Source organism: Tachyglossus aculeatus, chromosome 11 (assembly GCF_015852505.1).
Source record: "Tachyglossus aculeatus isolate mTacAcu1 chromosome 11, mTacAcu1.pri, whole genome shotgun sequence".
NCBI lineage: Eukaryota > Metazoa > Chordata > Mammalia > Monotremata > Tachyglossidae > Tachyglossus > Tachyglossus aculeatus.
In genome coordinates, this window is record NC_052076.1 from 7,359,294 (window position 1) to 7,386,015 (window position 26,722).

At 43.0% G+C, this 26,722-nt stretch overlaps 1 protein-coding gene across 4 annotated transcripts in view; it reads right to left on the reverse strand.

The window, feature by feature from the left end:
* Nucleotides 1–12,940: 12,940 nt before the first annotated feature.
* CHD9 (chromodomain helicase DNA binding protein 9) overlaps nt 12,941–26,722 on the reverse strand; it is a 202,389-nt gene continuing 188,607 nt past the window's right edge. For 3 of the 4 annotated variants that reach the window (XM_038753971.1, XM_038753974.1, XM_038753972.1), the window contains 7 exons: nt 25,678–25,950; nt 24,726–24,894; nt 20,080–20,219; nt 19,504–19,725; nt 18,672–18,800; nt 16,813–16,917; nt 12,941–16,452 (listed from right to left, as the gene is read on the reverse strand). In XM_038753971.1, the coding sequence (XP_038609899.1) occupies nt 15,577–16,452; nt 16,813–16,917; nt 18,672–18,800; nt 19,504–19,725; nt 20,080–20,219; nt 24,726–24,894; nt 25,678–25,950 (1,914 nt within the window). In that variant the 3' untranslated portion in view covers nt 12,941–15,576. The remainder of the gene's footprint in view (nt 16,453–16,812; nt 16,918–18,671; nt 18,801–19,503; nt 19,726–20,079; nt 20,220–24,725; nt 24,895–25,677; nt 25,951–26,722) is intronic. The other variant, XM_038753973.1, reaches the window with a different exon arrangement.

Sequence of the window (26,722 nt, forward strand, 5' to 3'; positions counted from 1 at the left end):
CAGGTGCTGTGGGGAAGGGAAGGAGGTAAGATGGGGGGGATGGAAAGGGGGACGAGGGGGAGAGGAAGGAAGGGGCTCAGTGTGGGAAGGCCTCCTGGAGGAGGTGAGCTCTCAGCAGGGCCTTGAAGGGAGGAAGAGAGCGAGCTTGGCGGATGGGCAGAGGGAGGGCATTCCAGGCCCGGGGGAGGACATCAGTCAATCAATCAATCAATCGTATTTATTGAGTGCTTACTATGTGCAGAGCACTGTACTAAGCGCTTCGGAAGTACAAATTGGCAACATATAGAGACAGTCCCTACCCGACAGTGTGCTCACAGTCTAAAATCAAAATTTTATTTTATTTTGTTGGTATGTTTGGTTTCGTTCTCTGTCTCCCCCTTTCAGACTGTGAGCCCACTGTTGGGTAGGGACTGTCTCTATGTGTTGCCAATTTGCACTTCCCAAGCGCTTAGTACAGTGCTCCGCACATAGTAATCGCTCAATAAATACGATTGATGATGATGATGATGATGTGTTGCCAATTTGCACTTCCCAAGCGCTTAGTACAGTGCTCCGCACATAGTAATCGCTCAATAAATACGATTGATGATGATGATGATGTGTTGCCAACTTGTTCTTCCCAAGCGCTTAGTACAGTGCTCTGCACATAGTAAGCGCTCAATAAATACGATTGATGATGATGATGATAAAAGAGTGGGCTCACAGTCTAAAAATAATAATCATAATGATGATGGTAGTTATTAAGCGCTTACTACGTGCAAAGCACTGTTCTAAGCGGTGGGGAGGTTCCTCAGCGGGCCGGACCGCCCTGCGCATGCGCCCTTCCGCCCGCCCGCGGCATGCTGGGGATTGGAGTCCGCCACGGCGGCCCAAAGGGCTCAGTAATAATAATAATCATAATGATGGTAGTTGGGAAGCAGCGTGGCTCAGTGGAAAGAGCACGGGCTTTGGAGTCGGAGGTCATGGGTTCAAATCCCAACTCCGCCACTTGTCAGCTGTGTGACGTTGGGCAAGTCACTTCACTTCTCTGGGCCTCAGTTCCCTCATCTGGAAAATGGGGATGAAGACTGTGACCCCCTCGTGGGACAACCTGATTACCTTGCATGTACCCCAGCGCTTAGAACAGTGCTTTGCACATAGTAAGCGCTTAACAAATACCAACATTATTATTATTGTTCTTAGAAGCACTGTTCTAAGCGCTGGGGAGGTTCCTCAGCGGGCCGGACCGCACTGCGCCTGCGCCCTTCCGCCCGCGCGCGCGGCATGCTGGGGATTGGAGTCCGCCACGGCGGCCCGCAGGGCTCAATAATAATAATAATGATGGTAGTATTTATTAAGCGCTTACTATGTGCAAAGCACTGTTCTAAGCGCTGGGGAGGTTCCTCAGCGGGCCGGACCGCACTGCGCCTGCGCCCTTCCGCCCGCGCGCGCGGCATGCTGGGGATTGGAGTCCGCCACGGCGGCCCGCAGGACTCAGTAATAATTATTTATTTATTTTATTTGTACATATCCATTCTATTTACTTTATTTTGTTAGTATGTTTGGTTTTGTTCTCTGTCTCCCTCTTTTAGACTGTGAGCCCACTGTTGGGTAGGGACTGTCTCTATATGTTGCCAATTTGTACTTCCCAAGCGCTTAGTACAGTGCTCTGCACATAGTAAGCACTCAAATACGATTGATGATGATTGATGTTCTAAGCGCCGGGGAGGTTCCTCAGCGGGCCGGACCACACTGCGCTTGCGCCCTTCCGCCCGCCCGCGCGGCATGCTGGGGATTGGAGTCCGCCACGGCGGCCCGCAGGGCTCATAATAATGATGATAGTATTTATCAAGCGCTTACTATGTGCTATAAGCACTGTTCTAAGCGCTGCGGAGGTCCCTTAGCGGGCCGGAGCCATTCTCGGCCCGCCGGGCGGACCGCACTGCGCCTGCGCCCTTCCGCCCGCGCGGCATGCTGGGAATTGGAGTCCGCCACGGCGGCCCGCAGGGCTCAATAATAATAATAAGAATGACGGTATTTATTCATTCATTCAATCGTATTTATTGAGCGCTTACTGTGTGCAGAGCACTGTACTAAGCGCTTGGGAAGTCCAAGTTGGCAACATCTAGAGACGGTCCCTACCCAACAGTGGGCTCACAGTCTACAAGGGGGAGACAGACAACAAAACATATTAAAATAGAATATATACAAATAAAATAGAGTAATAAATACGTACGAACATACATACATATTAAGCGCTTACTATGTGCAAAGCCCTGTTCTAAGCGCTGGGGAGGTTACAAGGTGATCAGGCTGTCCCACAGGGGGCTCAGTCTTAATCCCCATTTTACAGACGAGGGAACTGAGGCACAGAGAAGTGACTTGCCCCGTATATATAAATATATGTTTGTATGTATTTATTACTCTATTCAATTTGTTTTATTTGTACATATTTATTCTATTTATTTTGTTTATATGTTTTGTTGTCTTTCTCCCCCTTATAGACTGTGAGGCCGCTGTTGGGTAGGAACCGTCTCTATATGTTGCCAATTTGGACTTCCCAAGCGCTTAGTACAGTGCTCTGCACACAGTATCTGCTCAATAAATACGACTGAATGAATGAATATCATTATTATTACTATTCCACCCAACCTCCCACAGCAACTGTATATATGTTTGTACATATTTATTACTCTATTTATTTTACTTGTACATATTTATTCTATTTATTTTATTTTGTTAATATGTTTTGTTGTCTGTCTCCCCTTTATAGACTGTGAGCCCGCTGTTGGGTAGGGACTGCCTCTCTATGTTGCCAACTTGTACTTCCCAAGCAGTACAGTGCTCTGCACACAGTAAGTGCTCAATAAATATGATTGAATGAATGAATGTTATTATTACTATTCCACCCGACCTCCCACAGCACCTGTATATATGTTTGTACATATTTATTGCTCTATTTTACTTGTACATATTTATTCTATCTATTTTATTTGGTTAATATGTTTTGTTTTGTCGTCTGTATCCCCATCTAGACTGTGAGCCCACCGTTGGGTAGGGAACGTCTCTCTATGTTGCCAACTTGTACTTCCCAAGTGCTTAGTCCAGTGCTCTGCACACAGTAAATGCTCAATAAATACGATTGAATGAATGAATGAAAATAAGTAGACAGGCATCAACACCATCAGCAGTGGCTCAGTGGCAAGAGCACGGGCTTTGGAGTCAGAGGTCATGGGTTCAAATCCAACTCTGCCAATTAATAATAATAATAATAATAATAATAATGGCTTTTATTAAGTGCCTACTTTGGCAAAACACTGTTCTAAGCGCTGGGGAGGTTACAAGGTGATCAGGTTGCCCCACGGGGGGCTCACAGTCTTAATCCCCATTTTACAGATGAGGTAACTGAGGCCCAGAGAAGTTAAGTGACTTGCCCAGACTCACACAGCGGACAATAGGCAAAGCCAGGATTTGAACCCATGACCTCTGACTCCAAAGCCCGTGCTCTTTCCACTGCATTACGCTGCTTCTCAATTGTCAGCTGGGTGACTTTGGGCAAGTCACAACTTCTCTGGGCCTCAGTTACCTCATCTGTAAGATGGGGATTAAGCCTATGAGCCCTCTGTGGGACAACCTGATCACCTTGTAACCTCCCCAGCACTTAGACAGTGCTTTGCACATAGTAAGCGCTTAATAAATGCCATTATTATTATTATCAAAATAGATAAAATGAATCATAGGTAGATATCATCTGTGTAGCAGCGAAGGCCAGCAGAATCGATGTTCAGTGGATGTCTTTTTTTTATGGTATTAGTTAAGCACTTACTATGTGCCAGGCGGAGGTAGATACAAGGTAATCGGGTCAGGAGGCCTATCGGATTCAGTCTTTTAAATTCTTGTTTTGCCTTCTGATGATCGCTAGACTGAAGATTTAGACAGATGAGCATTTGAAGTTCATTCACTAGCTGATCATCCATCTTCACTGGCTTGGGCGGTTAGCTGGCTTCTACAAATACACCCCATTCACTTCGAATGTGGGTACTGCCTTGCGGAAAAACTTGGCAATATGGGAAACTCACTTTGGAGTATCTCCCTGAAGTGCTCTGCCACGCAGGAAGCCCAAATGTTTTTCTTTTGGCATTGTGTCACTCTGTACCTAGGCAGATATGCATTGTCAGAAGAACGCAGAGTGAAAACTCAGTCCTGGCAGGGCTGAGTGTCCCAGATTGGCATCAATCAATCAATCAATCATATTTATTGAGCGCTTACTGTGTGCAGAGCACTGTACTAAGCGCTTGGGAAGGACAAGTTGGCAACATATAGAGACGGTCCCTACCCAACAGTGGGCTCACAGTCTCGAAGGAGGCCAACAAGAAACCAACCGACCAAGAAAGCTCGGCTCTGCCCATCTCCCACAGAGAAGTTAATCGCGGCTTTCTGTGTTTGAGGCGAATACCAAATATCTCCCTGAATTAAAAAAGTTCCACCTCATAAGGAAAAGTTAATTTACAAGACTATTTCCTGAAGTGGGTAAATCTTTATCACAGAAAATGAAAATCTTGGAAACGAGTGTTTGAAAATGTGCTGGTAGTGCAAGAACGCGATGAGACAGAACCACACTTTTGTACCATCTGCCCAATGCCAGCTAGAAAACATTATATCTTAAATGTAGTCCTTCTAGACTGTGAGCCCGTTGTTGGGTAGGGACCGTCCATGTTGCCGACTTGTACTTCCCAAGCGCTTAGTATGGTGCTCAGCACACAGAAAGTGCTCAATAAATAGGATTGAATGAATGGTTAAGGAGATTTTAAAGTTTTATTCTTTAGTTTGGGCCACATGGTTCCAGATTAGAAGGTGCCAACTTTTTTTCTGTTTTTTTCCTCGTCTTTCTGTGGTACTTAAGTGCTTACCATGTGCAAAACACTGTACTAAGTGCTGTGATATTTTTGCATTTATTAGGGTATTTGTAAAGTGCTTACTATATCAAACACAATTCTAAGTGCTGAGGTCGATACAAGGTAATCAGATTAGACACAGTCTTTGTCCCACATGGGGCTCACAGTCTAAATAGGATGGCAAACAGGTGTTGGCTCCCCATTTTACAGATAAGGAAACTGAGGCACAACAGAGTGCAGCGACTTACCCAAGGTCACATACCAGACAAGTGGCAGAGTCTGAATGAGAACCCAGGATTTCTGACAGTCAGCCCCAGGCTCTTACTACTACGCCATGATGCCTCTCTGTGTTATGGGCAGCAATAACCCATTTATACACAGTTTTCACAACTTTGTATAAATACCATTCTGTTTCAAGAGGAAGCAACAAAAAAAAAAGAATCCCGTCAGCTCCTCCTCATAGTCATCCTCTGCAGAGCCTTCACTTTTCATCAGCGAGATCACACGGCTCCTACTATTGACTCGCTTTTTTTAAAAGGCATACTTCCCTTATGTTGCCATTTTATCGATAATAAAATTAACTTTGAGAATTTTTTTAAAAAGCTGGTCCGTGTGGGGAAAATGCTAACCAATTCCACCCACAGTGTGTGTGTGTGTGTGTGTGTGTGTGTGTGTGTGTGTGTGTGTGTGTGTTGGACATAATCAAATCATCAACACTGAAGCTATAAAGCATCACCCCTCGAATGTACTAATTAAAGAACAATGTCGTGAGTGTTATCGTAACTGATGATCTGCAGTATATGAATTGTTTTTCCCAGAACAGAGAAATCCTAAAAACACTAGATGGCATCAGAGACTTTATCCTGAATATCAAAAGCGAAAACACATGCTAACATTTTCAAGTCTGACCTTATTTCTTTCTACAGTGACTCCTATTTTACTTTGCTTTCCAGTCTGGAGCCTACCTCCATTTTGAGTCTGTGAAACGAGGCTCGTTTAAAACATGTGACAAACATTTTCCCGATGGAAGCAGATGACAGGCTACTGAGACGGAGGTTAAGTGATCTGTCATGGGTTAAATCCAACTGCCTCTACTCCATCCTACTCCTCCTCGACCCCTCAGCTGCCTTGGACGACGCCGTTGACAACCCCCTTCTCCTGAAAACATCCAACCTCAGCTTCGCTGACAATGTCCTGCCCTGGTTCTCCTCCTATCTCTCTGGCTGCTCATTCTCAGTCTCTTTTCAGCAACTCCTCCTCTGCCTCCCAATCCCTAAATGTGGGATTGGGTGCCCCTCAAAGGGTCACTTTTAAAAAAATGGTATTTGTTAAGGGCTTACTATTTACCAGGCACTGTTCCAAGCGCTGGGGTAGATACATAGCAATCAGGTTGGGCACAATCTATGACCCACATGAGGCTCACAGTCTTAATACCCATTTTACAGATGGGGTAATTGAGGCACAGAGAAGGTAAGTGCTTGCCCAAGGTCACAGAGCAGACAAGTGGCAGAGCTGGGATTAGAACCAGGTACTTCTGACTCCCAGGGCCACGCTACTCCTCACTTCTGGGTGCCCTTCTACTCACTCCCATCATCATCATCATCAATCGTATTTATTGAGCGCTTACTGTGTGCACAGCACTGTACTAAGCGCTTGGGAAGTACAAGTTGGCAACATCAATTTTTTTAAAAAACTGGTCCGTGTGGGTAAAATGCTATCCAATTCAATTCCCATCACTTCAACTACCACTTCTACGTGGATGATTACCAAATCTACATCCCCAATCAATCAATCGCCCTGATCACTCTCCCTCTCTGCAGTCTAGCATTTCCTCCTGCCTTTAAGACATCTCTGCTTGGATATACTGCCAACAACTCAAACATGTCCAAAACACAGTCCTTACCTCCCCACCCAAACTCTGTCCTCTCCCTGACCTCCCATTAATTCATTCAATCAATCACATTTACTGAGCACTTACTGTGTGCAGAGCACTGTACTAAGCCCTTGGGAGAGTACACTACAACAACAACAAACAGTCACATTCCCTGCCCACGGCAAGCCTACAGTCTAAAGGAGGGGAGAAAAGACAGCAATACAAATAAAATTACAGATAAACATCTAACTGTAATTTTATTTATTTATACATATGAAAGTGCTGCCTGGATCATTTTTCAACAAAAATGGTCAGTCCATGTTTCCCCACTCCTCAAGAACCTCCAGTGGTTTCCTGTTCACCTTTGCATCAAACAGAAACTCATTACAATTGACTTTAAAGCACTCGATCACCTTGGCCCCTCCTGCCTCACCTCAGTACTCTTCTACTACCACCCAGCCCTTGCACTTAGCTCCTCTGATGCCAACATATTCACCATCCCTCCATCTCATCTCCCTCGCCGCTGACCTCTCGCCCACGTCCTGCTTCTGGCCTGGAATGCCCCCCTCTTCATATCTGACAGACAATTATACTCCCCACCTTCAAAGGCTTATTGACATCACATCTCCAAAAGGCCTTCCCCGACTAAGCCCTCATTTCCTTTTCCCTCATTCCCTTCTGCGTTGCTGTGACTTGCTCCCTTTATTCTCTGACCCTCCCCTGTCTCTGCCCAAGCCCCACAGCACTTATATAAATATCTGTAATTTATTTATATGAATTTTGGCCTCCCCCACTAGACTTTAAGTTCATTGTGGGCAGGGAATGTGCCTGTTAAATTGTTGTGTTGTATTCTCCCACAGGCGTTCAGTACAGTGTCCTGCACATAGTAAGAGCTCAATAAATACAACCGATTGACTAAATAAGTCAAAATTGCAGTTTAGGAAGAGAAATGAGAACTCCAGACTTCAGTCCTCTAACCCACAAATGCACTCCCTCTTTCTAAGATTGTACTGTGAAAATCATCATCATCAATCGTATTTATTGAGCGCTTACTATGTGCAGAGCACTGTACTAAGCGCTTGGGAAGTACAAATTGGCAACATATAGAGACAGTCCCTACCCAACAGTGGGCTCACAGTCTAAGAGGGGGAGAATGTAATTGAAGGCCAATTTGAATTAATCCCTGCATGGTTTAATATAAATTTATTTTTTATATTAACATCTGACTCCCCCTCTAGACTGTAAGCTCACTGTGGGGAGGGAAGCCGCTTAGCAACTCGGGCACATTATATTCGCCCAACACTTTGTAGTGTTGTCCGTACAGTAAGAGCTCAATAAATACAATTGATTGATTGATACTATCGGTGTTACAGATATGTCTCACTATACATTTAGGTAGTGGTAGTAGGGCTGGTTTCAGATGTTTGGCCACCAAACAGAAAAAAAGTTCACCATCCTCACCTGTTCCGTATAATGTCATCACGCTTCACTGCCTGCACGCATGAAGATTTTGCACATCACTTTGCAATAGGATACCATATAGATGTCCACTGAAACTGCCAAACCCAGTGTTTCGCCTAGAGGATCGTTGCTCTGCTCTCATCATTCCAAAGCCATCATCATCATCATCATCAATCGTATTTATTGAGCGCTTACTATGTGCAGAGCACTGTACTAAGCGCTTGGGAAGTACAAATTGGCAACATATAGAGACAGTCCCTACCCAACAGTGGGCTCACAGTCTAAAAGAGGGGGACAGAGAACAAAACCAAACATACTAACAAAATAAAGTAAATAGAATGGATATGTACAAGTAGAATAAATAAATAAAATCTAATTGCCATTCAGGTGGGTGTTGGGGAGACTGGACTCCAGTGTTCCAGTGTTCGAATTCTCGGCCAATCAATAATATAATAATAATAATGGTATTTGTTAAGCATTTACTATGTGCTAAGAACTGTTCTAAGTGCTGGGGAACATACAAGATAATTGGGTTGGACTAAGTTCCTGTACCATATAGGGTTCACGGTCTTAATCCCCGTTTTACAGATGAGGTAACTGATGATCTCCTTCCAGGTCCTTTAATTTTTATTTCCGCCAGGCCTCCGGGACCAAGTCTCTTTAATATTGTTCCCGCATTACTACCCAAGTTACACTAAGCCCCCACCCCCTCTGTCTTTGCCCTCTGAGGTAGCTACTTACCTTTGTAACTTCTGAAGCTGGATTTGAGGAGGAGGAGTAGTGGGCGGTTGTGGTGGTGGTATTTATTGAGCACCTCGGTACGATGAACGGTACTAAGCACTTGGGAAAGCAGAATAGATAAGCTCCCTGGTTCCAAGATGATGCTGCTGATGGTGAGACCGCATCCGTGAGTGGGAATGTCTTGTACACCTGGTCCATGAAAACAGTTGTGCCCCTTTTCTGGCTCCTTCCCTTCAGTTGAGCATGACTCATGATTACAAAGAAGCAGCACAACCTAATTTCAGCTGGACACACACTTGAGTTGTTACAACAGAAGTGAAAGGCGGAGATCCCTAATTAATGAGAAGCAAAAAGTTGAAAGATGCTACACTACGATGCATTTATTTAGAATTCCCCAGCAGGAGATCTGAGGGGAAGAATTTCCCTTTGGGTAAAGTTGTAACCTGAGAAATATGGTGTAATTGGGAAACAGGATATCCAGTATAATAATGATAATGATGGTATTTGTTAAGCACTTACTATGTGCCGAGCACTGTTCCAATATAACCACCTCACGCACCTGTTTTAAACTGAAAAGGTAGCTACATGGAAAAGTTCCAAAATTTTAAATTTAAATCCGTTATCTAACAGGAATGACGTTTTGTCATCGAGTTTAACCAAATATACCTGAAGTTGAAATTTGAATTTTAAATTTAAATCTGTTGTCCAACAGGAATGACATTTTGTCATCAAGTTTAACAAAATCGACATAAAGTTGAAATTTGAATTATTAAATGTACAATTCCTGATCCATTTTTCCAGGTCTCAATTACCTATGCTAATGGAGAGGGTGATTCAGTGAGACCATGACTGCTGCAGAGACATCCCAAATTCCATTTTAATCAATTGTCTGAACCTCTACCACCAAATCTTTCTACTAAGACGGTTTTCAAACCTTCATTGATGTGTTTTGCCTCCTTTCCATATCCATTTTCATTCTTTAGTTGAGGTACAAAACGGCCACACAAAATCCTTTGGATAAAACAGCAGGATCGAGGAGGTGAAAGAACCAAGAACCTGCATCATCATCATCATCATCATCAATCGTATGTATTGAGCGCTTACTGTGTGCAGAGCACTGTACTAAGCGCTTGGGAAGTACAAGTTGGTAACATATAGAGACAGTCCCTACCCAGCAGTGGGCTCACAGTCTAGAATGGGGAGACAGACAAAACAAAACATATTAACAAAATAAAATAAATAGAATAGTAAATATGTACAAGTAAAATAAATAGAATAAATCTGTACAAACACCAGGTGCTGTGGGGAGGGGAAGGAGGTAGGGTGGGGGGGAGAGGAAAGAGAGGGCTCAGTCTGGGAAGGCCTCCTGGACTGCATTGTTCCTTAAGTATATAATACAATATAATATGATATTTTGTATCAAATGCACACAGTTTTGGAAAAATGCATGCTTTCACTATGCTTTTTGGCTACATCATTGTTAAGAAATCAGGGAACATTCTTGCACTTGTTATTATCATGGTTTTTTTAAGCGCTTACTATGTGCCAAGCACCGTTCTATGGACTTGCAGCGTGGCCTAATGAATAGAGCACGGGCCTTAGAGTCAGAAGGGCCTGGGTTCTAAATCCCACTCTGCCACTTGTCTGCCGTTTGACCTTGGACAAGTCACTTCACTTCTCTGTGCCTCAGTTACCTCATCTGACTGTGAATCCGATGTGGTCCAGGGACGGTGTCCACCTCAATTACCACGTACCTACCCCAGTGCTTAATACAGCGCCTGGCACGCAGTGAGAGCTTAACAAATACCACAATTATTATCATTATTATTTACCAGATGCATCAACTACCTCCTACATATCAAGATCTGTCGTCAAGCCTAGATTGCTAGGCTTTTCACCCGCATCCAGTCTTTCCAAATGCCAGAAGGGTTACACGAGAAGGAGGACAGCAGATACCCAGACACCTACTGTGCAGAGCTGATATGGGGAAACTTTAACCAAGGAGGACAGAATATGTGTTTTAAAGATAGAATAAAAGCATAACTTTAAATTACAGGGAACTACCCTGGATGGTTGGAGAACAGTAGCAGAAGACAGAACAGCCTGGCGAACAGGACTTAAGACATTAGGCGACCCTTTGAGTAGAGGTTTTGTGACACCGAGAGAGAGAAATTCAGGTGACACCAGCCACTTGGAGTAACAGATGACCGAAAACTCCTTGTGGGCAGGGATCAAGCCTACGAACTCCATCGCATTGTACTTTCCCAAGCGTTTAGTACAGTGCTCCACACACATTAAGTGCTCAATGAATACCAGTTGTTTGAAATGGCCCAGTGTGGGGCAATTTCTGCGTGCTCACGAAGTGGAGGGTCCTGCATCCGTCTTCTCGTCCATACTCCAACACCCCGATAAGATCTGTCAACTGCAGCACCTGTAAACCTGAAGGCAAAGGAAAAAAAAAGCATCCACAAACCTGGTATTTAATACCCAGCACCTTTAGTTTACTTTTCATCAGGATTTTAGTAGCTATCACAAAACAATGATGCTTTAGTTTCTAATCCGCTTCTCGTCTATTCCAGTTGGAATTTATAGACTAATCCCTCTTCCTGAATAGGTTTCAGAACAAGGGGTTAATTTTTAGCATAGGAGTTGAAGAGTCTCAGGTTGTTTTATAACGGGATTAGGAAAAGTTATCAAAATAATTGATGGCTGGTGGTTCTCTTGTTTCTGTAAAATGGGGCTAATATCCTACATAGGCTATCATACGTTAGCATTATATAAAACACATCCCTGCGGACGTACATATCTGTGCTCGTATTGGAGTCGTATATCGCTTCTATTTTCAGCCACCTCCTCGCAGGGTCCTGAGTTGCAGGGCAACAGTGGACCGCTGGATCCTGTTTCCCGATCCTGGTACGAGGCCTGAACAGGACCCCTTATCTCCTGATCCGATCGATGGCTGAAAACTGGAGCCGGGGAATCAGACACCTCTTCTCTGTTGCAGTCTTGGACTCGGGGAAGGAGGCGAGCTAAAAATAGTGACCCTGGGTTGATTTGAGAAACCTCCCAGGACACTTCCCCAGGGCAGGGTATCAGGAAACAGTATCCCCTCACTCAGCCGTAAACCCAGGGGTTTGAAATCATCTCAGTTTCTCTCTCAGAAACGGTGAATATTGAAGAAGCATAGTTGTACCTCAGAAATCAGAAATACAGGACACCCGGGGCTTGCAGTGAAGATCCTGATCAAGTGATCTGCTGGTGTGAAGGAGACTGTTAAAGTTGATACTGCAGAACCATTCAGTGGGTTAGAAATAAAGACCTAATTCAAAAATCAGAAAGTATGAAAAACCCCCTTTTACACTGAGAGCAACAAACGCGTTCACACGCCATGGCCCAAACTGGGGCAAACTCTTACTGGTTAGAAGTCTCACACGGTCAAATATAAAATTTTACTAGTGCATTGTGTGTCTCCCCGTTGTCGGCACGTATATCTGCTAAGCCTAGAGTTCAATTCCTGCTCTCTGCACTCGTCTGCCTTTCTCAGACTGTCTCTCTAAATCCGCTTTAGAGGAAATGGAGGTTCTCTTTTCCTGCAATTATCGCTCTCCATGCTGTTTCTCCACATTTGCTGCAGACCGAGTCTTGATTAAACTGCGGTTTTGAACAGTCTCCCTTTCTTTGACAGCAGAAGCGAAAGCAAAGACAGGCAGCAAGGGGGTCATGATATTACAAATTCTGGAATACTGGGGTATCATTAACGAGATTTCACTGTAAAAACGGGTCGACATTAGCCTACTTACTCTCAGCTCATAGGTGTATATGGCACAAAGTAAGACGTCTCGGTGAGGTATGGTGAGGGGTTGCATCTTCTAAACCTTTGCTTCTTAAAACTGATGCCTGGGTGGTCCCTTTTGGTGACTGAAATAACATGAGTCTGGATAATGAATGCAATTAAAAATAATTACTGTCATTTACAGAGGCTGACATCATGGGTAGTCAAAGAATATGTTTAATAAAAAATAATTAAACTTCCATTTGCTCTATAGAACATCATAGAAAGTAATTCAATAAATTACAAATGACTTTTTAAGACGCTTGTTCAACTACAGAAAGCAAATTCAGACTACACAGAACACAACTGGCAAATATTGCAAATGTCCAAAAGAAAAACTGGACTAAGACTCAGATCATGAAGGCTGAAACAAGGGATATAAATACAAGGCAATAACAGCTATACTTCTTTTAGTAACTACCAACACACACTTGGATATCTTTTCAACGGTAACTTCAGTATTAGTGTAATTCTACTGAATTTTCCTCAGAACCCATAACTTTATACAACCACTTTTGCTCGTTTAGCTGACGACTAAACAACTTTTCCCCCAATTGATACCGATTGAAAAATACGTCTTGAAACCCAATAGACTATGTTCAGAGTTGATATTAGCTTTAACGCTTTGAAAACTGTAATTGCCTTATTACACAGAAAGAGAATCACTAGGATGTTAACCAAACTCACTCGACCATAATTAGGAAAATACTTTATCTCATAAATTCGATATAAATTAGGTTCTAGCGACAAGTTTTAGGACTTTTTTCATGGTGGGAGGGCTGGAGAGGAGAGGAGGAGATGGCAAGAAGGAGGTGGGGAAGACATAAGGAGGGTGGGTTTGGGGGGGGGACTGATGGTGTTGAAATACTCCATCGGCAAACTAAGTTAATAATTGTGTTTGAAAAACTTTGGCTATTTCATCGGTGTACTCTAGTCAAACAAAAGTGCAATACTGCAAAGGGAAACATATTGAATATGCAAGATATCCTTTCATGATGAATAATTGCTATTCCCTTTCCTTGGCAGGGTATAATAGTCACTATTGCTAAGAGATTGCATAAAGGGTCATCAAATTAAAAGACTATTGCGGGAAAAGATGGCAAACAACACAAAAACCCAATGGAACCAAAGATATGGTTCTGCGGACCCACGAACAATACCCCTGTTCCAATCCTGGGGTTTAGTTATCTTGTACATGGAAACATACAACACATCGGTAAAGGTCTGAATAAAATCCAATACGGTTCCCTGTATACGCGAGCAACAGAACGACATCAAAACATACAGGGGCTTATTTCGTCGGTGACGTTTTATCCACCTCCAATTTATCCCTTTGCAGAGTCTGTCATCGACTTACACTCGTACCAACATTCACCTCTTCTCGGACCTCAGACGCTGCCTAAACTCAATTTCAGTCCCAATAAATTTGGATCTGTTTGAGTGTGAACCTGGACCTCTACCATGTCAGAGTAATAGCAGCTTCAGCAGAAGGAGTCAAATCACACACCAAATACCGGACGGATGTTTTAGAGTAAAGGGGTCTTCTAAGGACAAACAGAAGCCTTGGGCTCCGTTTCGGTTGACGGGGATTTGTATTTCCTTTTGTTACTATTCAAAGTGCATTTCAAACAGGGCAACTCAGCATATTTTATATGAACTGATAACCCAACACTGCTTCTGGGCAACGTTTAGTCTGATTAAATCTAAAAACACTAAAAATGAATTTAGACAATGAGTTTTTCTCTTTACCACTATTATCTGGTCATTTCGGGAGGTTTCCATGACACAAAACACAAATAGAAATCTACACAAAGCAAACAAACACGTTTCTTTTACATGAAGTATGCAATGCTGAAAGTTCTCTTCAACGGCACTTACCGAGTTTGCCTCTTTTGAACCGAGAGAACAGACGCTACTTAAAACCTAGACGTGGTTTTCCGGAAGGAACCCAAACTTTTTGGAAAAGTTTACATTGAAGATAACCACCACGTGAGAAGTCAGCTGACAGAGGATTTTTTTTTTTTTAGGCTGACTTGCCTTCAGTGAAATCAAATAGAGAGTTTAGACTGAGCAAAAGCGAGTCGTATCTCTTTGCCAGATTAAAATGGTGTACGGGATGTGTTTTTTTAAAACCCTGAAAACAAGTAGAGAATTAGAAACGAATGTAAACTTCCTAAACTAACTCAGCTGAGGTAACAGATAGCCAGTTTAATTGGCTGATTGGGAAACTTTTCTCTTCTTTTAAACACGCTTGTACCTGAATTTTGGAAACATCAGCAGTGCATCACAACACTAGAGCATTTCATGTAATTAAAGCAATGGATGGTGATGTAGATTCTACAGCTTTCATGACATTCATTAGCTGCCCAAATTATTGCTGAGTTTTGATCTGTAAATTATAAGTGTCAAGGAGGCTGTAAAACTATATTCAAATTAAATCAATAATATGCATAAAGTATTCTGTGTTCACTGCAAATATATTAAATATACAGCTCTTCTTGAGCATAATTTCCATAAAATTAACCCCCCAACAAAATTATAATGCCTTTTTGTTGTAATTTTACACCATTGTGTATTTGATAGTACATACAAGTTCAGAAACTTAGGAATCTCAAGAAATATTACATGCAAAACGTCTCTGAAAGCAGTTTGCACTTCTAAACAAATACTGAAATGTTCGGTCAGTAAATTATTGATGCACTCGACACTGGGGTATTTACAATGAAATAATTAAAGAATAAATTCAAAATCAGTTCATAATTTAAGTGCAGAGTCTGGGGGGGCGGGGAGGGGAGTCAGTCTTCATTGCTAGAATCTGAATCCTCAGAGGATGACGACGTACTGTCGGATCCAGATGAAGCATCTGCTTTCTCTGAACCCTCATCTGTGCTGTTTTCGTGGAGAGAACCTGGGGCGGTTCCCCCTTTGTCCTCCCGATCTCTCACCCTGGAATCTTCCTCCTTTTCCTCCACAGGCTTGCTGGCGCCCAAGTCACTGTTTTTGCTGTTCTGTACATCAAAAATATTGGTTTGAGACAAAGCTGGGATATGAAGATTAAGGCCTGGAGTGAGAAGCATCCCTGGATAAAGTATATTGGATAACAGTAACGGGTTAAGAGCTAAAGGGTTGGCAGCCGCGGCGGCATTTAGCGCAGCGGCGGAGGACGTTGAAGGCGAACTTGACACGGAGTTTTCCCCGCCGTTATCGGCATTTTGGCTTTCTGTCCTGTCTTTCCGGCCTTCTGGCTCCTTCGAGTCGTTGCCCTTTTTCTCTTCTGAGCCGGGCTCCTTGGGCTTGGTCAGGAGCCCCCCCATGCCCAGCAAGTTTGGTAATCCGGCCATCCCCGAGAGGAGCATCGGAAACATAGCAGCCATGCTTTTCCCTTCTCTTCCGGAAGACAGGTTGGCGGGCATTCCCATCAGGCCTGCAGTCACTTGCAGGGACTGCAGGTTTTGCAGGTTTTGTTGTAAGGCCTGGAGAGTTGACAGGTCCACCCCGGGGAGGAGTCCGTTGGCTAGTAGAGGGTTGCCCGATACATTGGCTGCCGTGGCAGCCGCCGCCGCCGCGGCCTTTGCAATTTCGCTTTTGGGCCGCCTCCCCCTCCTGCTCACTTCTTCTCGCACAACGGGACCAGTGAGAATACGGTCAAACATGCTTTCAGGAAGAAAGCCCTGAAACAAACAAATCCTGGATTAATAACGGAGGCATCTGTTCCCCTAGCCCCGGGGCGGAAATCAGAGGAAGTACTGTGCCGAGTGAGTTTCACCCCCTTTCTGACGCTGCGGACTCAGGGGATGGACAAAACGCCACATTGTTATTTGACAAGGGCCAACGCGGAGACGGCCAACTTTGAGGACATTTGCATGGACTGTTGGGGGACGACGATTCTGAATTACAATCTCCCCCCGCCGCCGGATTTCTTTCCCCGGTATAAATTTTCGGTCTGAACTTGCCTGGACTGAAGAGAAAGGCGCTATGACTTAAATCTTAAACAAGATGGATGGCATCACTGCCTAAACTCAAGTACTCACAGACTGCTTGACCACGTCTCCCCATTCAGGTGCTACTCCATACTCAGGATTTTCTTTCAAGAATCTACACAGATCCTTCAAAGGAGGAGCAAACGCGCCTCCCACCTGTAATGGAAAAGCAGAGTTTTGGACCCCAAATATAGCAAGTGACACTTTCATTGATCTCATCTGTAAAATGGGGATTTCTCCCTCCTATTCAAACTGTAAGCCCCCTGTGGGACGGGGACTGTATCTGACCTGACTGGGTTGTATCTACCCCAGTGACAACAGTCCTCGTCACATAGCACTTAAAAGATACTGTAATAATAATGATAATTACTGTTCTTATTGTGGCTTTTCTGATATGCTTGCTCCCCTTCATTTCCCCATAAGACCACGTACGCATAATTTAAAAGCTAGTACAACGGTGTACTGCACTAAAAGTCAACCAGAGACCTTGAGAGTTGCTGGAGTATTACTGACCCAAATACTGAGAAAGATAAATCAACTCCTCAAAACTACAAAATACAGAATATTAGGGGTTGGTTTAAAAACTCCATCCAAGATAGGGTCCACTGCCACTAAATATGTATATATGTTTGTACATATTTATTACTCTATTTATTTATTTATTTTATTTGTACATATCTATTCTATTTATTTTATTTTGTTAGTATGTTTGGTTTTGTTCTCTGTCTCCCTCCTTTAGACTGTGAGCCCACTGTTGGGTAGGGACTGTCTCTATATGTTGCCAATTTGTACTTCCCAAGCGCTTAGTACAGTGCTCTGCACATAGTAAGTGCTCAATAAATACGATTGATGATGATGATGATGATGATTTTTAAGTTGTCTTCTTTTTCAAAAATGGCACAATCAGGTGAATTAATAAATCCAACCCTTTAAACGCTTCTTCAGGGTCCGAAGAGGCCTTTCTGTCCCCACAACTACAATGCCCCACAGATTCTACCTGACAAAAAATACTGTTTCTTGGTGGAATAAAGTCGATTTTCTCTTTTCCTTATCTGCCTTTCTAAGTACTATCTTCTTCTATCTCTCTGTCTAATGTTCTCCAGTTACCCATGAGGTAAGTTTCTCTCCTGTTATCTTAATCTCCTTTGGTTCCTCACTTTATCTCTTGCCAGTTTCGCTCACCTTCTCCGTTTCCTCAACTTTTTCATGACAGAATCTCAGGACTCTACCATGGGGTGGTATTTTCATCTAGTGGTCAGTACCTAAACCTAAACCCAGGATGATACTGAGGATACAGAGTTGGAGGAAATTACCAATGAGAAGTGAGTGCCATTATGTAACTAGTATAATGGTCTCTGGAATAACTGAATAGGGTAAACCACATTAAATTGCGGAAATTCTTTGTCTCCTGAAAATTTACACAAGTTTCATGAAAATCATACAAAATCAATAGAGCCAATTGGTGTAAGCAACAACGTGAAGATTGGCCAGCATCAGCATAAACTGATGAACAATGGCCTTCTATTGGTCTCTAGGACTAAGGAGAATAGATCTGTTTGAATCTCAGTGATTGTATGTACCAACAAAGAACATTCTACACAGGCACACGGCTGAAAATGAATGACTTTCCAGCTTAGCCCCAGCATTTTTCTTAGAATTTCAGGCTGTTTACAATTAAAATTGGCCACTTTTACTCACAGAGCCATTTTTCTCCTCCCATTTTATTCAGCAACCCAGGCCAGTGACCTGACCTATGAGGTCCTTTCCACTTCAAATACCTGTGCGTCTAGGAAGGCTTCATGTAATGTTCTTTGTGCAGAGTTCTACCTCTAAAGCACTTAAAAATAATCTCCATTTTTCACTGAAATGAGGCACTGAGTAGACTTGAAGAACATTAGGTAACTAAATACCTTTCTGGCATTTCTTCTATTAATCAGCTGGACACGTTCTTCTCCTGTGAGACTATTGATATCCAATTTGTTGGGGTTTCTGCAACGATGTCTTTTCTGTTTAGGTCTCCCATCATGAAGCTGCATTCTCTAGGATGTTTAACAGGATAGGGAAAAAACATTAATGAAAACTCAAAAAAGGCAGTTTGATAATTTATTGATTTATAGTCAAAGGATATTACAAAGTATTGATCTATTTCAACACATTATTTGACCGCCTGACACGGAGTTATTATTTCCTTTTTGTAAATTATTTTAGTGTCTGTTTCCCTCACTGGTTTGCAAACTCTTTTAGAACAACAATCATTTCTACTAACTCTACTGCACATCTTCAAAAATTTGATATAGGATTCCGCATGCACCAGGCATTCAAGAAATGCTTCTGACGGCTTAACTAATAATACTTGCAATTCTCACTCCCTCAAAAAAAAAATCTCAAAATAAACCCCATCAGAAATTATGGAGCAACCTTAATAGCATATAAGGGGAAAGGAAAAATACTAGAGCCACAGAGGCAGGAAAAATAAAGATATCAATCAAACGACAAACTCCCTTAAAAACAATACTTATAGAGATATTATTTTTAAAAAGCAAAGGAGAAGTATAAATTGAAAAAAGATGGCTCTGGCCACCAGGACAAAAATGAAAGGAAAAGGAAAACACTATTTCTATGAACTATAAAAACAGGTATTTCTGCCAGGAAGTCCAATTTTTAAAAAAGCAAAATACACACACATACACACACGCACGCACTTCACAAATTGAAAAGAAAGGAAAGGAAAAACACACTCACAGGAATAAATGCTCCTAAATCTTCCACATAACCCGGGTGTTCCTTAAGCCACTTTTCCAAATCCTTCCTTTTGGGTGCATCGTCACCTGCCAGCCTCATCCCATCTTTCAGACTAATAACCGGAACTGGACTTTCGACATCCAGCATCCCTTGAGCATGAGGGTAAGACAATGCTGGGTTTATGCCTGGAACGACCTGGGAGGTGCCAGTGCCTGGAGTTATCTGTGGAAACATGACACATCCAAGAAAAATCCACCAAGTTCTTTAATAATTCTGCATATGTTGACCCAAAAAGGTTTTGGTTCCCGAACTGCAGAGTGAGGACCAAGGGGGAGGGAGTGGGGGGCAAAACGGACCAGAACTCACATTTCCCTAACATTCATTCTCATGGGCTGCAATACCCTGTTAGTTTTAATGCAGCAATTCAGTTTTTGTTTTAAATTACTGCTACAGCCTATATTCATCTCCATATTAAGCATTCCCCTAATAGAAAAATACTAAGTACTTTACGCTGATAAAGGTTGCTCATGATTAGGGACTAAGAGATACTCAGAGATGGCATTTGAATGTACTTACATGATTAGGAGGTTTATTTCTGTTTAAAAAGAGGATGTTAACTCTCTCCACATTCTTCCTTCTTCCGCGCCTCTTTTTGACCAGGGGCTGGTTATCTAATATTACTCCATTAGCACTAACAGTTAATTGACTGGAAGTACCTAATTGAGTTAAGAAAGCAAAATGATTAGTGAGGCAAAGTCACGCTCTGGACCCAATCAAAAAACATTCAAGAGAGACCTTTCTAAATTGGCTAATTTTCATTTTTGAAATCCAAATATTAATGATTCTCAGACTGAAAACTCACACCTTATTCCTCAGCAGAAATATACACGAAAACTTTAGCAAAGCCTTGTATTGCAAACTTAATTTTTTCCTTAACTGCAAATTATGTATTCAGTCAAATACGATGTTAGGCAGGCTGAACCTTATAGACTGTAAAAGTAGAGAGGGGAGCTTCAATCATTTTTATCTGATATTCTTTGAATTGCTCTGTGACCTTAAAAAAACAACAACGAAGATCTGCTTCAGGTTATGAATCTGACAAATGGGGATAACAAAACCAACCTTCTTCACGGAGTAAAGAGTTTCTTATGAAATGAAAGAAGCAATTGTCTTGTTTGAACCTGCTCCATAAATGAAAGTACATTAGATTTTACGGCAACAAGTACCCCCCCAAATTACACTGGTAGATAAGTTATTAACCACAATCCTTCAGTGGTGGTTTTCCCAATTACTTCTATCTACTTACAAGGTAAATGCTAATTATTATAAATTAATCTACAGCTTTGTTAGAATGAAAAATAATAGTTTCCAAAGGACCAAGACATCTCTGTAAGTAGTTCACCATTCTTACAGCAAAAAAAAAAAAAACAAAAACCCAACAGAAACTCAAAACATTTCATCATCTCCAGATCACAGGGGTTCACTCTGCCGGAGAAAAGCCTGAGATCAATCAATCAATCAATCAATCGTATTTATGGTAGTGATTCGTGTTATTATGTGAAAATTAAGCCCCACCTCTCTGTCTGAGACTGATGACTGTTCTCTCTGTAGACCCAGACCACTTTAACAGCTGGCTGAAAGGCTCCTTGGGCAGTGGACCCCACAAGAACCCCCAAAATCCAGTCCTTGGATCTCTCGGGATCACAGGCACCTGGAGGTTCCATGCCAGGAAAAAACTCTTACACTGTTGGGAGTATTGAAGGGACAGAAGGATGGAAGAAGAAGGGTATAGAGGAGGGAAACCATATGCTCCTAAAAGACAGGGAATGTATTCTTTTGTTGTCATTTTTTTTTTTTGTGCCAGGCACTGTACTAAGCTCTGGGGTACATACAATCTAGTCAGGTTGGACACGATCCATGTCCCACGTAGGGCATACAGTCTTAACCCTCATTTTACAGATGAAGGAACTGAGGCACAAGAAGTGAAGTGACTCACTCAAGGTTAATAATAATAATGATGGCATTTGTTCAGCACTTACTATGTGCAGAGCACTGTTCTAAGTGCTGGGGGGGATACAAGGTGATCAAGTTGTCCCACGTGGGGCTCACAGTCTTAATCCCCATTTTACAGATGAGGTAACTGAGGCTCAGAGAAGTTAAGTGACTTGCCCAAGGTCACACAGCAGACATGTGGCAGAGCCGGGATTCGAACCCGTGACCTCTGACTCCAAAGCCCGGGCTCTTTCCACTGAGCCACGCTGCTTCTCTATTTGTCAGGTTACAGCTGACAAGTAGAGGAGCTGGGATTAGAACCCAGATTTTTGTTTTGTTTAGCTTCTGGTGTACTCTCCCAAGAGGTTAGACCAATGTTTTGCACTCATTAGGCGTTCAGTAAATACCATGAATTAACCAACTGATTGACACTGTTTGATGGGCTGTGATTGCCCCCTCAAAGACCCCTACGAATTGCCTAGTTCGTCCAATTGTTATGTGGCCCCTGATAAAGATTGCCTCAAACTCTGAAGAGCTGTATTCCACTGAGTGACACAAACCAGAACACCTTTCCCACTCCTTATAGGCAGGGAATGTGTCTGCTAATTCTGTTGTATTGTACTCTCCCAAGTGCTTAGTACAGAGCTCTGCATATAGTGAGCACTCATTAAATATGATTGATTGATCAAAGTTATAAAATGCCGGCCACATAAAAGCAATGTGTGAATTTGGGATTTGCAATGGTTTGAGATAAATGGAACAAAGACCCTGGTCAGAACCTATGGATCCTTTACAGAATGTTTTGTATATTCATGTACATTCTAAATGTTACCTTCCTGTACTGTATAGTCATTCAGTCACCAAATGGCGGTGAGGTGGAAGGTAGTGAAACTTGCCTTGGACTCAAAATTTTAGATATGCTCTGGGCAGGACTGAAGATTTGGGAAGAATGTGAATGTTCAATCTTATACTGCAAAGAAAGCAGTCTGCAGATGCTACCGAGGAATTTCACTGATCTAGCGGTGATTTCTACCGTTTGTATGGTCCTAGCTAGGATGTTTCTGCACTGGTCTTTGAACACTGATTAACAGGATTCTCTCAAAATCATAATTTGTTGTTAAACCATAATGTGGCAGAGGATAGGGTCTGCATTTTGGATCCAGAGAAGTACATGGAATAGAATCAAAAGGTTGAGACTATTTTCATCAATCTCACATAAGCATTTGACACAATCAATAGTCCTAAGGCCTGGCTCTTACTTAGCAAGGTTGGCCTCGGTGAAAAATTCATTCCCATCCTAAGGATACCGCGGCTTGGCACGGTCAGATGTGTCAAAATGAATCGACCTTGTCTGGCACATTCCCCCATCACCAGTGGAGTAAATCAATGCTCTCTAATAAATTGTCCTAATCACCCTATTTTATACAGCCAAACTCAAGAACGAACAAGGGGCCCAGAAGCTGGCATAGACGATACTTCTGGGCCACTACGAAACTCTACCAATCATTCAATCATACTTACTAAGTGCTTACTGTGGGCAGAGGACTGTACTAAAGCAATGGGGAGAGTGTACAATATAATGGAGCTGGTAGGTACGTTCTCTGCCCACAACGAGCTTACAGTCCAGAGGGGGAGACCTAAATATAAATAAATTACGGATATGTACAAAAGTGCTGTGCGGCTGAGGGAGGGGTGAATAAAGGGTGCAAATCCAAGTGCAGTGGTGACCCAGTAGTGAGAGAAGATAATAATAATAATAATAATAATGATGGCATTTATTAAGCGTTTACTATGTGCAAAGCACTGTTCTAAGCACTGGGGAGGTTACAAAGTGATCTGGTTGTCCCACGGGGGGCTCACAGTCTTAAATCCCATTTTACAGATGAGGGAATTGAGGCCCAGAGAAGTTAAGTGACTTGCCCAAAGTCACACAGCTGACAATGGGCGGAGCTGGGATTTGAAACCACGACCTCTGACTCCAAAGCCCGCGCTCTTTCCACTGAGCCACGTTGCTACAACTTCTCGAGGCACAAATCCAGAAGTTGGTAAACATCCTCATGGAAAACATGTAAATGATTGTCAAACGCTTGGAGGGTAACCACAGCGCTGTGGACCAAAAAATCAACCCCCAAACTAATAAACCACTATACCTGGATAACCCTAACCCATCTAATGCACTGCACTGATGATAAGAGCATTGCAATGAATTCTGCTCCTAAGCATTATGATATCAAATGATGAGCAAGGGAACACCAAGTTAAGAAGCCCAACTTCTCCCTTTGAATAATGTGGAAGCAAGTTTCAGAGGGTCCAGAAGGCAGTGGTAATCCTTAATCCCCAGAAAGGCAGCTGGACTGTTCAGTGGAATGAGCACACGTCTGGGAGTCAGAAGACCTGGGTTCTAACCCCAGCTCCATCGCTTCTCTTCTGTGTGACCTTGGGAAAGTCATTTAACTTCTCTGTGCTTCAGTTATCTCATTTGTAAAACGGGCACTGGGATTGTTAGCCCCATGTGGGACACGGACTTTGTCCAACCTGATCAGTTTGTATCTATCCACCGCTTAGTATAGTGCCGAGCACATAGTAAGCACTTAACAAATACCATTTTTTTGAAAAAGGCAATTTGGATACACCGCAGATGTTTCATCCAATATTCCATACAGAGATATCACTGAGCCACTTCACAGTCAAAGGTAAGACAGGATCACTACTAAGAGACCTTGGGAACACAGTCGGTACCATTAGTAAAGTAATGCTAATGCATGGTAAGAGATTCAAAGTTCAAAGGGAGGAACTTTTGACGGAAATGACAACACGAATCACTTTGGCTCCTGAACCTCAGAAGACTAAAACAAAGGGATCCCAGAAAAAAACAGGAGTAGAGTTTCAACATCAACACCGATAGGTAGAGTTTATCCTTCATTCTTTTATTGATGGGTTTATTATCTTTATTGCTATCAACTGTGAGGATCACATTTTGAAAGGATTCATGGCTGAAATTTTCCCCTGCTGAATTTGTCTTAATGTCTGACTCCCTTTTAGAGACTCACCTACATGGGGATTAGAAGGCTTTTCAAGTTCAGATATTTTACCAGTTTTGTTTAGAAGACCTACTGATATTTCATGAGCTGAAGCATATAATCAGGTGCCAAGGACCAAACAGGAAGGAAACAGGCTATCTTCCTAAGAAGCGCTAGGAAGAAAAATCTTAAGGTGATCAGATAATTTACCTGACACTGGCATGGATTTTGGAAAATTGACAAGGCTGGTCTCTGAATCATTCTGGAGCTCTCGCAGGCGGGCTAGATACTGCTGTTGACCCAAGGTGCCTTCTTCACTCTCAAATGGCCTTTTCTGAGAAAGCCCCTGCTTTTGAAAAGTCAACTTCAAGCCACCTTCCTGTTAAACAAATGCCTGGGTTAATTAATGAACCTCTAAGAAACAAAACCATTTCCTTGATAACTCAGGATTTTCGGCTTTAAAAGAGAACTCTACTCCTACAAAGGCTGGGGGGGTAAGGAAAAACGAGCATAAAATATTAAACCTGGCCTTCCTCGAGTCATCCGAGGTGATAGACGCCTTACATGAATTCAAAATTACATTTTTTAATACCTTAACTGAAACACCAGGGTATTTTAACCACATTTCTAGCTCACGCGCAAGCCTCCCTTATGATCGTATTCATATTCTATTAATGCATATTACAGTCTGCTCTCAAATTACATGGGAAGAGGTTGAGTTTTGGAAGATTATATTGGGTTTGGGAACCTGGGCAATCGATTTAGCTATAACCACTTAAAAAGCACATGAAAACAAAGTGCGATTGGTAGCAGGGCATGCTAAAACGTTCCACACAGCCATATGCACGAGGACCTGTCTCACTGAGACGTGTTGAAAAACTACCAGACGGTTAGAGATTGCACCAAACAGGCTGCTTAAGAAAGCATCTAGATTAGAAATTCATGGAGAGAAACCATTTTAATGGGGGGCGGGGGGGGTGTCCATTGAAACATATCCATAGGGCTTTGATTCTATTTGGAATATCTTAAGAAAAACGGATTCGAATCCCCAAAAATGAGTGTGAAAAGGAAGTAAGAGTGAGAGCAGGCAGCCACTTGCGGGAAAAGCATGCTGCACACCGCAAATCGCAATCAGGTCCTAGAGCAATAAAAATAAACATACGTCATTGATTTTCACTGTAAACTCCTTTTCTCGTACATGCTTCTTCACCTTTGACATCTGTGACGACTGATCGTGTTCTTCTCTGACCCCTGCGCTTGGCGGTGTCAGAACGCTAGGCTCGCTGTAGTCTGCGGCCGCCCCGGGGCTGTCCAGGAGTTTAGTGGTATAGAAAGAGGCCACCGTATTGCTGTCGTAATTCCTTCTCGCTGAAGGCCACTTCCCTTTCAAGACCGTTTGGCAGATGCTATCCAGCCGGTTGATCATCACTCGATCCTGGGGAGGAAGACAAGAAAGGGTGCCTTGAGGATCGAGCCGGACCTTTGGAGCTATCTTTTCAGACCCATTTCTGAGAGCCCATTCTGCTCGGGAGTTGAATCTCTCAGCCCAACCTCAGACTGGATCTGCAGGAATCCCCAACTCCCCTTTCCCCCACCCCCAAATCCTCTCCTCCACCTAACTTTCCCCATCACAGTTGACGACCCCATTATCCTCCCCTTCTCTCGAGCCCGTAACCTAGGCATGATCCTTGACTCCCTCTCTTTCAGCTCTCAGTCTCCCATATTTAGTCCGTCACTGAATCCTGTAGCTTTTCTTGTCTGACTTCTCCAGTCTGCTTCTTTCTTTTCTCCCAACTGCCGATAGGCTGGACCAGGCCCTCGTCCTACCCCGACTCTACCATTATGTTGCCAACTGGTACTTCCCAAGCGCTTAGTACAGTGCTCTGCACACAGTAAGCACTCAAGAAATGCAATTGAATGAATTAGCCTCCTCAAAGATCTTCTCACCACCAGTGTCTTCCTTCTCCAGTGCACATTTCACTCTGCTGCCTGAAGAATTCTGCTAAAACAAGATTCTGTGCATGTGTCCCCATGGCTGTTCATTCCTCTCATCAAGCGGACACTCCTGACCATTAGCTTTAAGGCACTCGGCCAGCCACCTCCCCACTATTTACCCTTGCTCCTCTTCTACTACAACCCAGCTCGCCCACACTGCTCCTCTCAAGCCAACCTACCATGCTGTGCCTGGTTTCTGTCTGTCTCTCTGA